Genomic DNA, 15,940 nt, shown 5'->3' with positions numbered 1-15,940 from the left:
TCGAAAGGGTATGTCACTGGGGAAATTTGAACCAATCACTTGTTCTAGCAAAGCATAGCCGTTTTAACCAAGCATCTGTAAATGCAGCAAGACTGTTTACTCTGTCTGCAAGTCTGGATACTGAAGGGTGGCTGTCATCTCCTCACCACAGTAAAAGATACTACTAATCTTCTGCCTCGCTCTCACCCTCATAGAAACCTACAAGCTCTCCTCCCTGCACCAGTATTCTCGGCTCAAATTGCATTCTCATTGAAAGAAGGGAGGATCCTTCCTGCTTATGCTCTGCTGTCCCCTCCCCCTTTTTTTCCTTCTTCTTTTTCCCCTGTTCCCCTGGCCCCTTCCCCACTCGGCTTAGATCTTGCAACTAGTCTCAGTAAATCATGAGTCGCCGTACTCACCGAACTTCTTCCAACATCTTCCCTTAACCAGCCCGACATTCCCAGGGAATCACCCGATGCCGTCAGTTCTCGGTGTTGTCCTCACGGCGAAGACTCGCATGTGCGGAAGGTATGTTTGTGGTTCCCTCAATCTAAGAACCGTCGAACCGTTGGCTCTGGCCCCCCTGGCCCGCTGGTGCTGAAACCCCCCAGTCGAACCGTCCGCGTTTAGCGTCCAATCGTTGTTTGGTTCCGCGCCTCCCTCCCATGCGTGGAGTGAGCTCCGACTCCTAAACAAGCCATGTCGCAGCCTCGGCGGCAAGGTAGCGACAATACCACCATCAACCAGCTACCTGCACCCCTTCCCACGTTACCTACAACTAAGCACCAAAGCACGGTGCACTCGCCATTGCCATTACCCAGCGATTTGATTCCTCGCGACTATCTGGGCCCACGTTCTGACGGACAGGCTTTGCGTTCTGGGGCTGCCATTGCTTCCCCCCGCAAACCAACGCCATCTCCTCTTCAAACGAACGTACACTTCCCATCGCCCCGACAAGTCAGCGCCAGTCCATCGCAGACTCCGCTATCTCCGAAGTCATTCAGTAATCCTTCCATGTTCAAGAGCAACTATACGACAAATCATACAGCATATGCGACAATTCAGACTCCTTCCTCGGATACCCATTCACAGACATCCAGCGGATCGGAAGCGGTCGTGAGAGACACTTGGGATAGTCTCAAGCAGTATGATATGAATGATAAAATGAGTGATAATCGGGCGCAGCAGATACCAGATCAGACAGGTTCCAGGATGTCTTCTCCTACCTCACCAGCCAATTCTCTTCAATCGCCCTCCGGAAATCGTCCGGGTCAGCGTATGATGCCCCGGACCTCCTCCATTGATTCGGCCATCTCGTCGATTTCTTCCGCTTCTCAAACACACAAGTCTTCATTCGATGCCAATGCGCTAAGTCAGGCCGACATCGGAAATTTGATAGCGACTGCTGGGTCAGCTGAGGCTGTGATTATACACCTCCTGAAGGAAAAGCATCATGCGGCCTCTCAAAATTCGCAGCTCTGGCGATTGGTTGATAAGCAGCGTACACTCATTCTAGGCTTGAATAAAGATCTCGAACGTGCTTTGAAAGAGAAGGAACGCTACAGGAAAAAGGTTAAAGAGTTGCAGAGTTCCCCGCCGCCTTTACCATCCACTATTGACTCGAAACTGCGATCACGAGACAGCGAAAGCAGCGGCACGTTGACCAGCCATGGACCTGCCCGAAAAAGCCAGGTGCACAATCGCGGTGGGCATTCGGACAGTATAGACTCCGACAATTTGGGCCAGGGCTTTACTCTCATACAGTCCGCCGCTGTCGAGAAACAAGATTCGCCTAATTCGGCTTCGCTACAAGGCCTCGGTGTAGGCCAGTTGCCATCACACCCAGGCAAGGAGCGTACCGTGAGCAATTCCACTATTCATGATGATCGGCAAGCCGAAACGCAAAGCAATCAATCACTGGTATATACACGGCGAGAATTGTCGACAGCGAGTCCAACCTCTTCGAGTGGTTCAAGATCTCCCGTCGATAGCACTGCACCAGGGCAGGATAAGCAGCAGGATGTGCCCCCTCCGGTCCGGAAACCTCCGCCTGCTCCCTTGAATCTTTCCCAGAAAGATACATCAACAGAACCTGATATATATGACTCTGACTCTGAGTATGAGGATATATTGGCTGCGGATGAGTTGCCAATGGAGCGCGGGAGGAGAAGGACGAGAGATGATGACGATCGAGAACGCGAGGCAGCTCTCAACAGAGACCAAGAGACCCTACAGGACCCTGGAAGCCAAGGAAGCAATTCACATAGTTTGGCGGCTGTGGAATCGCTGTCAAACCCGCGACAAGCACAGCCTTCAATTGACCATTCAGGATCATCCGCGTCCAGTCCCCGTACAAGACATAATGGACCACTTGGCGACCTTCCTAGCATCAGTATTCCAAAGAGTCCCGGTTTGCCAGTCAGCCCAAGGCCCGAGGACCGTCCGCTGGGTTCTCCGTTGCCGCGCTTACCCAGGGAAATTCCTGGTGCTCTATCGTCTTTGCCCATGTCGTCTGAGAGTAACCTTTCCGGATTGGCACTGTCGCCGCGCACTGGCCAGCATCAGAATCCTTTTTCCACAGGGACCCCTTCTAATCTAATTCCAAGCAGTTCTGCATATTCTTCCATGTCAGTCGATGCTCACAATCGGCCTATTCCATCAATCGATGCGGCAGTTAAGATTGACAGCCCACAAGAACCAGTCGTGAGGAATAACGGGATATATCAAGGTCTTGTATCGGATGAATATCCAAACCTCCTGCTGCCACCAAATGCCCTCCCTTCAATACATGTCAAGGTTTCGTCATCACGACTTCGGCCGTCCAGAAATAGTTATATGGCTTCTAGGCAATCGGAGGAAGAACCTGTATTCACGTTGGGCATATTCTCAAGATCCGAAAACATGGAGCTTTGGCGCACTGAAAAGGTTATCGCTGCTCTTCCTCAACTCGATCAACAGATGCGACAATTGTCGTCTTTTGGAGGAAAGTTGCCTGAACGGTCCATTTTTAGCGGACATTCTCCCGCCAAAGTTGACACTAGACGTGCCGCGTTGAATGCCTACTTTGAAGCTCTCCTTGATACCCCAATGGACGACAAGGCGGCGTTGGTCATATGTCAATTCCTTACATCAGATGCCATTGAACCCCGAGATGATGAGATGAGTCTACTGAAAGGTAATCACCAAGCTGGTGCCGAAATCTTACGTGGACCAGATGGTAAACCGAGGAAGGAGGGGTATCTAACAAAACGAGGAAAGAACTTCGGCGGCTGGAAAGCACGATATTTCGTCTTGCATAGCCCCGAGCTAAAATATTTCGAGTCTCCAGGCGGTCCTCATCTTGGTACGATCAAACTGTACAACGCGCAAATTGGCAAGCAATCGCAGAATGCAGGCGGTCGGAACAACTCACCGTCCCACACCGAGGAGGACTCCGACAACCAGTATCGCCATGCTTTCCTCATTTTGGAGCCCAAGCGCAAGGACTCGTCAGCTCTTGTTCGCCATGTTCTGTGTGCTGAGAGTGACGAAGAAAGAGATACCTGGGTGGACGCACTTCTTGAATATGTTGATGGTCAGTCAGAGAACGATGGCCTCAATAGTCCTGCAAGGTCGCTGCCATCAGCAACCTCAAAGCAGCAGACTAGTTCTGCTGCCAAACCGAAACTATTCTCAAATGGCGGAAAGAAGACAGACAAAGGAATCGACAATCCAGACACTGAAGGCGCTGATGCTGCAGTTCAGGGCTTCAGTTACGATGATGCTGTTCCTGCCGAGCCACCTGTCCTTGGGCCATCGTTTGATCGACAGATCCCCAAGTCCCCGATAGCCTCTACAGGACCTTCAGTCGATACTGCAGATTCCGGTCCAGACCATGGTCAGTCTTCATCTAGGCTCATCTCCGGCCCTACCAATGGAGCTATAATCCAGGACGCGGGAGCTTGGGGCAACAAAGCAGCTACGAGCGTTAAGGAAAAGAAACGCAGTATTTGGGGTTTCCGCACAAGGTCGTCTGTTGACCTTGCTACTCAGCTCCAGGCTTGCCATGATTCTTCGCTGGCTCCCGTGCAGAACAATATTGAGAAGCGAGAGTTCGTCCGGCCAGTGTTTGGCTTGCCCTTGGCTGAAGCCGTACAGTTTTGCGCACCACAAGGAGTAGATGCTGATTTACCTGCGGTTGTATATCGTTGCATAGAATATCTCAGAGCTAGAGGTGCTGAGTCAGAGGAAGGAATCTTCCGTTTGAGCGGGTCGAATCTTGTTGTCAAGGCACTAAAGGAGAGGTTCAATACTGAAGGCGATGTGGACTTTCTCGCAGATGACCAGTATCATGATGTACATGCCGTCGCCTCCCTTTTCAAACAATACCTACGTGAACTTCCCACCACGGTTTTGACCCGCGAACTTCATCTAGAGTTCTTGCGGGTACTCGGTAAGTACTCACATTGTACGGTTTATTCTATTACTAACACACCTTTATAGAACTTCATGAGAAACAAAAGAAGATCGCCGCTTTCAATCACCTTGTTCACCGACTCCCTCAGCCAAACCTGGCCTTGCTGCGAGCGTTGGTCCAGTTCTTGATTGTTATTGTAAACAACTCTGATGTCAATAAGATGACTATCAGAAATGTTGGTATTGTCTTTGCTCCTACCTTGAACATCCCAGCGCCCGTCTTCTCAATGTTCCTCACCGACTTCGAGGACATCTTCGATGGGGTGCTCAAGACTCCTGCTGAAACGTTGGAGCCGGATGTCAGTTATTCTCCTTCCCATGAAGAATTCCGGTACCCCATTCGTCAGGTTGCTCCGGAGGCATCCACGCCAGGTTATGGTCAGACTACATTCGGTGAACACTCAGGCGGCATGGATGGCTTTTACCTGCAGAATAGTAAAGGCTCTGTATCCAACAGTCATGAACGTTCTACTGGAAGTGGGCCGGATGAATATACCATTGGCCATTCAAGCTCGCCGTCCTTGAACAGGATGTTGTCGCCGAATATTGACAACTCTCGTTCCGCTAAGGCGAAGAGGAGGGAGAGCTCTCTCTTGTTCATGGAAGTCAACAATCAGGACTTTCCTGCATCGCTCCATGGTGAAAACGGTATGGGTTCTTCCTCAAGCTTACCAATCAATATCATCCGCTGACTCTTCAAAGTTTGACGCAGCTTGTATGTGAATAATTACGATTATGGCGTGCTCCAATGGACTCTTACGTCATATTAAGCGTTGTGTTATCATGAATTCCTTTTAGCCTCAAGCTTACTTACTTTTCTTGTTTCTTTACATATCTCCCTTCCCCGCGCCAAGGTTCGCCTGTTGTCATTGAGACTTTCAAATATGTTGCAGTATGGCTCCTTTGTCACGACCGAGCTCGACGATCCAAACGAATGTGAAACGACCACATTGTACTTCTGCTACAATTAGCCGAGGACTACGGGGTACTCTTAATACTACTAATAATACTGGAGTATCCTCTGTTTCTAATTATCTTCCCTGTCCTTGCCTGTTGCAGTCCGGAGTTGACACGCAGCACACTGTGATACTTATTATTGGATTGTACACACCGTGAACCCTACTGGAAGGAGGCATGCCTAACAATATACCCTCACGCCTTATGATTTTGTCCTTTGGTTTTGGCCTGTGCATATACTACACTTTGAGAACTGCGGATCCACATTGGTTTGTTTCTTTAGCCTATATAGCTAGTATAAATAAGACAACTCCGCCAGAACAGGTAACTGCTAGTGGGTACCTCATGAAGGCTTTCCCTCCAGCCATTCACTGAGAGCCCGTAGGGAATTGATCCGAGAGCAGAACGCCAAGGGTATCCGACAAGATGATGTTAGTACAAAGGCCTAGAGCAGAAGATAATCTCGTGCCTAAAAGCCTTTTGCCCGTTCACCCTTCCAGAAACCCATCAATTCCCCGTTATCTTTAACCCAGTCCCGCACGCCATCCACCAGGGCCTTGGCCATTCCCTTGTTCTTGGACTTTCCGTCGGACGCAAATGTACCCGGGGTGAACCCCGAAATAGGCACACGGTCGCCTGTGGCATACTCGGAGCCCATGGTAGGCAAGACATTATCGCCCGCGCTGAGGCTGACGAAGAGCGCGAATGGAACCAGCCAGACACAGAGTCCAAAATAAGACGCAACCTCTGTGAAGGTTGGCATATCCTCCACGTTAACCTGATATGGTTGGCGCCAGCTACTAGCGCCACGCGATGAAGGCAATGGCTGTGAAAAGTGGCGAAACCAAAGCCAATGATTCAACCCGACGAGCCCGCATGATAAAATGAAGAGAGGGTCGGACAGCTTGACTATGGGGAATCGGCGGAGATTGCTGGCATATACGATATGCGAGCCGATACTGAGGACGGTCAAGGAGAAAGGAAATCGGTCAAATAAGTAAAGAAGGATCTGAACGGCGATGATACTGTATATCAGCCGGTACAACAGCCGACGGGCGAGAACTGTATGCTCCTCCACAAGCTCCGAGAGATAGTAAAGGCCGGAGGCTAGAGACAGGTCAGTGTCTGATGAATACAAATAGCATCACAAGCCATGTGAGCTCGGCATCTCGTTCTATTGTCTATGGTGACCCGAGAGCAAGACCAATCGTCATCATCATCGCGCGCATTGCGGGCATATCGTACCTATCGCTAACGTAAGGAAAGCGAACCCTACAATAACCCCCAAATACCCTACCAAGGGTAGAATCCACATTATGTAGAAGTCGAGGGCGAGGGCGCTGCGGACCGGTTCAAATAGATAGGCACGGGCGTAGTAACATCAAGCATCGGATAGTTGGCAAGATGTAACAAGAGCAATCAGTTGGCCGATCTGGACCGTCCTCGGTGCCTCAGGCTATAAAAAAGTGCAACCACCGCACCGCATGCCAAGCCCCCGCGGCTACACTCCGCCCGACGAAAGTAGGTTCCCCCCGAAAAAAAAATAAAATAGTGAGAGGTATGAATGACTTTCCCCCTCTCTCTCAAACCTCAACATCGCTTTGCTTCTCTAACCGCCCGAAACACTTAGGGACTTGATCGCAAACATGTCGCGTCCTGAAGATGTCTTGTAGGTGACCCCTTGGTGGATTACGAGGAAATTCAGTAGCCCATTCATCACTAACACGGTGCTACTATTCAAGGCCTCCGGATCTATTCTATGATGATAATGAGTCCCGAAAATATACCACCTCGTCTCGTATCCGTAACATTCAGTCCGACATGACCCATCGGGCACTCGACCTCCTAGACCTGAAAACACCTTCTTTGATCCTTGATCTTGGCTGCGGCTCTGGTCTCTCCGGCGAGATTCTTTCCCAGGTGGCACCCGAAGACGGAGGCCCGCATACCTGGATCGGCATGGACATCTCACCTAGCATGCTCGATGTTGCCCTCCAGCGCGGTGTCGATGGCGATCTCTTCCTGGCTGATATCGGGCAAGGAGTACCGTTCCGGCCAGGAAGTTTCGATGCAGCCATTAGCATCAGTGCTATCCAATGGCTCTGCAATGCGGAGTCTAGTGATGTTAGCCCGGAGTACCGTCTTCGTCGCTTCTTCGAGGGCCTCTATGCTAGCCTGCGGCGTGGTGGTCGCGCAGTTTGCCAATTTTATCCAAAGAACGACGCTCAGCGGAGCATGATCAGTGGGGCTGCCATGAAGGCCGGCTTTGGAGCTGGTATACTGGAGGATGACCCGGGTACTAAGAACAGCAAACTCTACCTCGTGCTCACCGTTGGAGGAGGTGGATTACAAGGTGACATCACCGGTGTTGTTGATGGCATGAACGACGTGGATGTCTTGGACGCCCGGAAAAGGGCTATGGAGCGTGGCAAACAAGCATCATCCCGGAAGGGCGACAAGGCCTGGATTCTACGAAAAAAGGAACAGATGACCCGGAAAGGCAAGGTTGTGAAGGCGAATTCGAAATATACCGGCAGAAAACGACGTCCCGCTTTCTGATTTCTCTTGTACAGCGCGCTCACTATGTATGCCCTTATTATAAATCCCCGGTCACATCCTCACCCCGGTACAGATCGTTCTATCATAGGCGAATTTCCCTGTGCCGGTCAATTACCACTGAAAAGGATCCAGCGTTCCGGTGTCGGCCTTTGCTGGAGAGCTAGAGTAGGGCTCGGCAACCGGTGCGCGGCTATAATTTTCACGTTTGCATACCACTTGAGTTTTCTCCCCTTTGGAGGTTTCTTTGCGCCGTTTCTTTGCCTCTGGGCAAGCCAAGACTATCCCAAGGGAGCTGGCATCCCCGCCAATGTCAGGCCGCTGGAGTTCGTATCTACTGAACACTGGATTCCTCAGTTGTCGTTGGTCTACTGGAATCTTTGCTAAGCAGTCCGGATGTTGAAGAGACACGCTTTCAAATTCAAACGTTTGTGTACAGTTTTACGCGCCCAATAGCACACAATCATGTGTCCGACGCCGCGCGTCGTTGTGTCAGATGGAGTGAATGGGGGTACAAATTATAGAGACAGTCAGAAAGGCCAGAGTTGGTCTACAGATAGAAATAAAAACATTTCACTGGCCTATACAAGCTCTCATCATCATAATTGTAGCAGGTACCACATGCAAGGTGGGAGGTCGGTTTTCAAGTGGGTAATAATTTACAGAGCAGCCTCCATCTTGTCCAGGACTGCCCTGGTGAACTCGTGGGTGGTAGCCTGTCCGCCCATGTCGCGGGTCCTCGTTTTACTAGGGAATTACGCATTAGCGACAGCTCTGAACAAAGCTGGGAGTTTTTGGAAATGAAAGTCTGAAACTCACCCCTCACCGATCACATCATAGACGGCCTTGGAGATACGGTTGGCATGGTCGTCCAATCCCAGGTGGCGCAGAAGCATAGATCCAGAAAGGATCATAGCGCTAGGGTTCGCCTGGTCCTTGCCCTTGATGTCAAGACCAACGTGACGGCAGCCTGGCTCGAACACAGCAACGTCACGGCCCATGTTGCAACCAGGGACAACACCAGGTCCACCCACCAGGGCAGACCCAATGTTGGAGAGAATGCCACCGTACAGGTTGGGCATAACCATAACGTCGAACTGCTGAGGGCGAGAAACAGCCTGCATGGAGGCGTTGTCGACGATCATGTCGTTAACCTCCAAAGTCGGGTAGTTCTCGGCGACCTTGTGGAAGGTGCTGCGGAAAAGGCCATCCGCAAGCTTCATGATGTTGGCCTTGTGGATGCAAGTAACCTTCTTGCGGTTGTTGGCAAGAGCGAAACCAAAGGCAAACTTGGCAATGCGCTCGGATTTGGCGCGAGTGATAATCTTCAGGGACTCCACAACACCCTGCACGGACTGGTGTTCGAGACCAGAGTATTCACCTTCGGTGTTCTCACGGATAATGCAAAGATCAACATTCTCGTGACGGGTCTTGTAGCCGGGGATGTTCTTAATGAGGACGATCGAGGCGAAAATATCCAGCTCCTGACGGAGAGCAACGTTGAACGACTGGTGGCCGGAGCGCTCAACTGGGGTGAAGAGGATACCCTTCAGACCCAGCTTGTTACGGCGCAGAGAAGCAATGGACTCCTTGAAAAGCTCTTCCGAGTGCTTGTTACCGGTGTCAACACCGCTAACATCTACCTGCTCCCACTCGATGGGAACATTGTCGGCCTTGAAGATAGTCTTGACCGACTCAGCAACCTCGGCACCGATTCCGTCACCTTTATGAAAGCGAATCACCGAGGCATCAGCAGACTGATCAAGTTAAAAGGAAGAGGCGGGTGTAGGTACCTGGGATGAGAGTGACGGTGTATTTGCCGCCATACTTGGTGGGCTTGAAGATATCGGACTGAACGCTAGCAAAGGCTGGGGTTATAGAGTCAATAAACCATTATGTCTCTAGCAGGACGGTATTGCACGCGATTAAGAAGGTTGACGCACATCTTGCCGGGATGGAGGAACGGAAGGAAGTCGGCGCCGCAACGCGACGGAGCAAAGACTGCCAAGCATAACCGCGTTAGAGGGAATCGGAAACAACCAAAAACGTAGATCGTCAACGAAAAGGCAATTGAGTAAAGTATATGAGAGTTCGTATTCCAAGTGCGCCCCGGCGTTCCTCTCTAATTCAGCCGGGCGAAAGGATGTAGCAGACGGCGGTGGGAAGGAAGTAAGGGCAAGGATTCGAGCGAAGTCGGGTCGGACAAAGGAATTGATCGGTCAAAAAGCAAGGAACCATCCACTTACCTGCGCGGGTTGCGCCGTCCGCAGAGAGAACATTTTGATGGACAAAGGGGTCGAGAAAAAGGGACAATAAGATTGAACGGACCGAAAAGGAGGAGGAGAGGAGAGGGGACCCAAAAACGTGCGGACGGGAGAGCAAAAAGAGAGAGAGAGGGAGGAGGGAGGAAAGACAAAGACGGAACCGGAGACGGCGAGAAAAGACCTAAAGCCAGCGATGCACGAGACACCGGAAAAAACGGCGGATCGTCTCGGCATCCACTCAAGAACATGTCGGACAACCAAAACTAACTTACTACTCACGCGGGCCGATCTTATCTCTCTATCACCGCCCCGACCAGCATTTCGACTCAATGGTTCCAGTCTATTATACGTACAAGGATCCTCTTACCTACTGTACATTTCTCGAAAGGGAGAACGGATGTACGACCACATGATCTTATTCTTGCTTTTCTCTGTTCATGTCAAAAGGGAAACGTCCCAAGAAAGTACGTAATAATTAAGAAACAGCCAGCAACCACGGCTGACCCGCCACATGCCGGTCCTCGTCGAGGGTCTCAAAACATCCGATTTGCGGAAGTAGAGCGGGTGCTTTGTTCACAACCACCCCATGTCCATCAAGGTCAAAGTCCTCAATAGCTTATTGATAGCTGAATCTGGCCATACTTTGTCTTATTGGCAGAACAAGGGAAATTTGATATTTGACCATCTCATTAGGCCTGAGTGTTATTGACACCCAGTTTTGGAAAGCCTGCGATCTTACTAAATATGAGGTGGTAGAGAGCATCGTGGACGATGGATAAAGAAAGATCTCTGATTCGGACCCCTGGGTCTCTCTCTTTCCCCCTCCCTCTCGACCTTACTATACAGTCTTCTACTTCCTTTCTATTCCTTATTGAAGCCGGTAGCTAACACCAAACGAATAGTCATATTCCAATATTTTGTCTCTATTGGTGGCGATGGTCAATTGAACCTCTGGCGCATTTCTCTTGCCTTGCCATTCAATACATTGGGAATGTACCCTGTATCTACTTTATTGACTGATGTGTTGCCTCTCCTGGTCAATTGGTGCTTTATTCAGGAGGATGTTGTTGCTCCCTAGTACTTTCTCTTTCCTTGCTCGGGCTCTGGACCCGCTTCAATAGCGATATATTCCATTGATGCATGGCAAGGAAGACTTGACCCAGGGTTTCTGTGTTTTACTAGCAATCTATATAAAGGCTCTGGTTCTTCGTGTTTGGCAGTTTCGGAGAAATACAAACTGTCAAGCCAAAGCTCAAACAGCATTCCCTCAAGTTCAAATTTATCTGACTTTCAGAAAACAAAACCCCCCTCACATTCCTGCAAAGATGAAGCTCGTCTCTATTGTCCTTGCCGCTCTTGCTGCCACCACTGTGCAGGCTGCTGCCCTGCAGAGATGGTGTCATCTCCCTGGCCAGCCATGCAACATGATCAAGCGTGCGGCTGATGCTAGTGGAGAAGTCAAGCGCTCTGCCGATGCTTTGGCTGAAGCCATTGCAGACGCCTCTCCTGAGACCCTTCAGAGATGGTGTGTCCTGCCTGGTCAGCCCTGCAACAAGATCAAGCGGGCTGTCGAAGCCGGCAGCGAAGTCAAGCGCTCTGCCGATGCCTTTGCAGAGGCTATGGCAGATATCGACGAGTCTGACTTCCAGTAGGCTGGGCCACTGCCTCCAACGAGCCCATGCTTCTCTTTCTCGCCCGTCGCCAGTCTTCCTAGGACTCAACCAACCAGAGTCGGGGTTCGTTATCTTCTTCTTTTACATATTTTCTCAATTACGTTACTTTCGATCTACGTCATATTCTCTCCCAAAGCTGTTATACTGCGGCCTGGGGCGGTGCTTTGGCTTGAAATCCAAAAAAAGAAAATCCAACATACTACATCCAGGCCGAATTGAAGACCAGCAAACCAAGTGCTGCGTACTGTCTAGTCACTCTTTCTCGCAATATATCTACCGCACCGACTTTCTTGGATGCTGGCAGCTACAACTACCTCTTTGAGTCCTTGCCCTTCGGTTCAGATCTTGAATGAATACCTAACATGGCCCTCGAATGGGTGTGGCGTTCAGACCTGGGGAGGAAGAAGGGAGAGATGGTGAACAAAAGGAGCTTGGGAGATTGAGGGAGCATAGTTCTGTCATGTCTACGAAGTTGTCTGTGGGCTCCCATGGTCATATATTGCTTATTACAAAATACACTACAAAAACCTGTTAACACGTTCTCTCTCCCTCTACAGCTTGTTTAGATTTAGCAGGCTTCCTCCGTAGTTCAAGTCGTTATAAGCACATGCATTCTTTGACGGCATTAGGTAGACCGTCTCCTAGATTTCTATCAATTCAGACGAGAGCCAGGGAAATATAAAGCGATCCAAGCGTAACATTCCATGACATTCACCATGCCGGAAACTCGCAGGCTCGTCATTATGGTAACATTATCTGGGCAATGACTACCACAACCTGGGAATGAACGCCATGGCCATCTTTGTACCTTCGATCTAACGAGGTTGCACTAGGCCACATTGAGGATGACGGTTCATCTCGTCGAATAGACCGTATTGATACTCCACCGAACTTTGCTGTGTAGGTTCCCACCATCTTCGACAGTGAGCATAGTAAACAGGGTCACTTGAAAGCTTATACGGTGATCCGGTTGTTGGTTCAGCCATTAGGTGTGTGGGCTGAGATGAAGGGAGTCCATGCCATTCCCGGGCTATCGCCTCATACCCATTTACCATATAAGGCTCAGCATACTGGTGTCCTTCGTCCCCATTCTCGTTCCTATCAGGCACATCGCACATTTCACGATCACCACCTGTGGCTGCCCAATTCAATGGAGTCGAGGCATGGCCAACAGTGCCGGCTACATTCGAGCTTTCCTGGTCCAGCGATTTAGTTCCGGTGACGTTGCTAGTTGCTGCATAGCTGTGCTCTGGGGAGATCTGCCACATCTGGATGAGGCGCGATTGTTGTTCTGGCATGGCATGTTCAAAAAGCTCCATTTGCTTGGCCGAGAGTGTTGAAGGGTCCACGTTGTGCTGTCGGAGTGTCTCGTTGATGGTAGCATTGGTGCCGCGGCGATGAACACCTTCGGAGGAACGAGTAGTATTCTGTTGAGCAACATGCGCAGAGTGATGGTAATGTTGTGTGATGCTATATACAATTGGGGATGAGGGAGCAGGACGCTGTACTCCCACGCTCTCTTCGGGTGACAACGGCGTCTCTAAGTTCATCCCCTTGTCGAAGAGTGCTGAGAGATCATTCTGTAATTTCAAATCGCTTTCAGAAGCGGACAATCCGCACTGCATGGTTCTCTTGTCAGAGAGCTTATGATATCAAAAGGTCAAAAGTATCTACCTGGCTACAATAGGGGTTTTCGATGAAAGCAGCAAGTGCATTGGAGATATCTGTAACTTGCCCACAGCATGGGCAGCTATGCAATATAGATGAAGACATATCGTCTATGTATCTTGGGAGTGCAAATGGATGGCAAATGATGCACGCTTGACCTTCTCCTTCTTGGTGTTCTCGAAATTAAAGGGCGGGCGGCAAAGTGGAGGGGAATTGAATATTGAAGCCCTAGACAGCTCCAGGTCCAGTTTAGGATACAACACTCTGGCTGAAGGGAAGCAAGCAGAAGTAAAGGAGATATTTGCTCAGTAGGTAGGAAGATTAAATAGAAAACATCAAGCAATGTGGTGGGGAGGCGCTGGTCAAATGTAAACCGATACATGTCGATGCCCGAAACAGACACATGGTTGGGCATTTATAATGAAGGTCAGAAGGACCAGTACCTTATTCATGCAGCCTTACAAGATCTTGTTCACAGAACGTAGAATATACCTACCTACCGAGTGAAAGTCGCGTGGCTGTTCACCCACCGGATGCTGGTTATGTACTGATGGAACCATCCATGGCATTCAGAAGATGGTCATTATAAGGCCGACAGGGGAAAGCCGGCGGGGATGGAAACCAGTAGTGCATGCTAGCCCACATGCATAGAATTACATACGGTTATTTGCATACCGTATCCCCTAGAACATATAGTATTGGTCAGGTGACAAAACTTTACAAGCGTTGATATCTTAAGCCCAAGCAAATGTGGCGCACAATATGTGCAATAAGTAGCTTGCCTTTTCGAGTAGAAGTAAGTAGTATGCTATATTACAAGATGTATAAAGATGATGCAACGAGACTTATTATCCCTTATCGCAACCCGGCGGAGTGGGGCCAGCAAAGCTGCAGGGATCACATCACATGACAGCGTCGGGCTTGGTAAAAGCGGCAAGACACTAGCCTATACCAGGAAGGGGATGATGTACTCAGCTGTTCGTGCTTAGGCAGGCATTGCTAACTACGCGTACCTTAGCTACCTACCTTACCCGAGTGATCACATTGCTAACTGCCCCGTTGCCTGTGCTCAAGCTTTCAAGTGTCTCCAGTAACTCAACACCTTGGCCTTATCGACATTCTCATATCTTCTAATTCTACTCCATCCCTTGAATCCGTGTCAAACAGCCCTCACCAGCCATGGTTCGTTCCTCAACTCCCAAGTCAACGTTCCTCCGTGACTGATTATCTCGTTACCTAGACTTCCATTGGCACTGGGTACGATCTCTCCAACTCAGTCTTCTCCCCAGATGGTCGCAACTTCCAGGTATCCATTCGCCTTTCTCCATCTTCATAGCAAACGCGGCTCTGTTGACCATTCAAAATAGGTAGAATATGCCGTTAAAGCAGTAGAAAATGGAGGGACAGCCATTGGTATCAGGTGCAAAGATGGTGTCGTGCTCGCAGTGGAGAAAATCATTACCAGCAAGCTCCTGAAGCCTGGCGCCAATAAGAGAATAGCTACGGTTGATCGTCACGTTGGCATTGTAAGGATCCAAGCTGAGTCCAGAACAGTGGGCGTCTACGCTGATTAGGAGTCTGTCGCGCTAATACGTTGCTTCCATGGCAGGTTTCCGCCGGTCTGGTGCCGGACGGGCGACATTTCGTTTCTCGGGCTCGTGATGAAGCTTCATCATGGAGAAGTGTTTACAAAGGGCCAATTCCAACTTCTGCGCTATCCAACCGCCTTGGGAGCTACGTGCAAGCTTACACACTCTACTCTAGTGTCAGGCCTTTCGGCGTGACTGCTATTGTCGGAGGCTGGGACTCCGAAGCCGAGCTTGCTGTCGACGGTCAGGTCGGAAGTGGGCCCAAGTCGGGTTCTGGCGGTAAAGTCGAGGGCGCCAGAACTGGAGGTCCAGGTCTATATATGATTGAGCCAAGCGGCCTGTACTGGGTATGCTCCTGTAATTTACAAAGGTGCTTTTAGACGATGCTAACGCTATCGAAGGGTTATTATGGCGCCGCCACCGGGAAAGGGAGACAAGCAGCCAAGGCTGAGCTTGAGAAACTCGACCTGAGCTCCGGCACACTGAGCCTTCTCGATGGAGTGAAGGAAGCGGCTCGAATTATCTATGTCGCCCATGAAGACAGTAAAGACAAGGACTTCGAACTGGAAATGACCTGGATTAGTTCATTAGACGGTCCGACGAAGGGAAGGCACGAGGAGGTACCGAAAGAACTCCGTGAGGAGGCAGAGCGGGCAGCAAAGAGAGCTCTGGAGGGAGACGATGAGGAAGAAGACGCAACAAAGGGTGACTCAAACGAGAACGAGCGGATGGAGGAGTGAACTTTACAGTCCGAACCCTACACCTGAGACTCTGTCAAAGAGTTATTCATCTCGTTACT

General features: G+C 50.1%; 8 protein-coding genes across 8 annotated transcripts; 5 read left to right on the top strand and 3 right to left on the bottom strand.

The window, feature by feature from the left end:
* Positions 1-81: 81 nt before the first annotated feature.
* Positions 82-384, top strand: AKAW2_30976A (uncharacterized protein; the record flags this gene model as incomplete). Its single annotated transcript, XM_041687550.1, has 1 exon — positions 82-384. The coding sequence occupies one exon, from the start codon at positions 82-84 to the stop codon at positions 382-384; it is 303 nt and encodes a 100-aa protein (XP_041541423.1).
* Positions 385-678: 294 nt separating this feature from the next.
* AKAW2_30975A (GTPase-activating protein BEM3) lies at positions 679-5,141 on the top strand (the record flags this gene model as incomplete). Its single annotated transcript, XM_041687549.1, has 3 exons — positions 679-4,411; positions 4,462-5,082; positions 5,137-5,141. 3 exons carry the CDS (start codon positions 679-681, stop codon positions 5,139-5,141), a joined length of 4,359 nt encoding a protein of 1,452 aa, XP_041541422.1.
* Positions 5,142-5,860: 719 nt separating this feature from the next.
* On the bottom strand, positions 5,861-6,706 carry SVP26 (uncharacterized protein; the record flags this gene model as incomplete). Its single annotated transcript, XM_041687548.1, has 2 exons — positions 5,861-6,498; positions 6,637-6,706. The coding sequence occupies 2 exons, from the start codon at positions 6,704-6,706 to the stop codon at positions 5,861-5,863; spliced, it is 708 nt and encodes a 235-aa protein (XP_041541421.1).
* Positions 6,707-7,037: 331 nt separating this feature from the next.
* AKAW2_30973A (18S rRNA methyltransferase BUD23) lies at positions 7,038-7,950 on the top strand (the record flags this gene model as incomplete). The annotated part of the gene is made up of 2 exons (XM_041687547.1): positions 7,038-7,060; positions 7,134-7,950. The coding sequence occupies 2 exons, from the start codon at positions 7,038-7,040 to the stop codon at positions 7,948-7,950; spliced, it is 840 nt and encodes a 279-aa protein (XP_041541420.1).
* Positions 7,951-8,762: 812 nt separating this feature from the next.
* IDH1 (isocitrate dehydrogenase (NAD(+)) IDH1) lies at positions 8,763-10,445 on the bottom strand (the record flags this gene model as incomplete). The annotated part of the gene is made up of 4 exons (XM_041687544.1): positions 8,763-9,670; positions 9,741-9,815; positions 9,891-9,948; positions 10,194-10,445. 4 exons carry the CDS (start codon positions 10,443-10,445, stop codon positions 8,763-8,765), a joined length of 1,293 nt encoding a protein of 430 aa, XP_041541419.1.
* A 1,091-nt stretch (positions 10,446-11,536) lies between these two features.
* AKAW2_30971A (mating alpha-pheromone PpgA) lies at positions 11,537-11,863 on the top strand (the record flags this gene model as incomplete). The annotated part of the gene is made up of 1 exon (XM_041687543.1): positions 11,537-11,863. The coding sequence occupies one exon, from the start codon at positions 11,537-11,539 to the stop codon at positions 11,861-11,863; it is 327 nt and encodes a 108-aa protein (XP_041541418.1).
* Positions 11,864-12,699: 836 nt separating this feature from the next.
* On the bottom strand, positions 12,700-13,657 carry AKAW2_30970S (uncharacterized protein; the record flags this gene model as incomplete). The annotated part of the gene is made up of 2 exons (XM_041687542.1): positions 12,700-13,503; positions 13,559-13,657. The coding sequence occupies 2 exons, from the start codon at positions 13,655-13,657 to the stop codon at positions 12,700-12,702; spliced, it is 903 nt and encodes a 300-aa protein (XP_041541417.1).
* A 1,074-nt stretch (positions 13,658-14,731) lies between these two features.
* AKAW2_30969A (proteasome core particle subunit alpha 7) lies at positions 14,732-15,881 on the top strand (the record flags this gene model as incomplete). The annotated part of the gene is made up of 5 exons (XM_041687541.1): positions 14,732-14,734; positions 14,793-14,858; positions 14,920-15,078; positions 15,162-15,488; positions 15,543-15,881. The coding sequence occupies 5 exons, from the start codon at positions 14,732-14,734 to the stop codon at positions 15,879-15,881; spliced, it is 894 nt and encodes a 297-aa protein (XP_041541416.1).
* Positions 15,882-15,940: the final 59 nt, after the last annotated feature.

The sequence above is a fragment of the Aspergillus luchuensis genome, chromosome 3 (genome assembly GCF_016861625.1).
Source record: "Aspergillus luchuensis IFO 4308 DNA, chromosome 3, nearly complete sequence".
Classification (NCBI taxonomy): Eukaryota; Fungi; Ascomycota; class Eurotiomycetes; order Eurotiales; family Aspergillaceae; genus Aspergillus; species Aspergillus luchuensis.
This window is presented reverse-complemented; position numbering and strand designations above follow the sequence as displayed.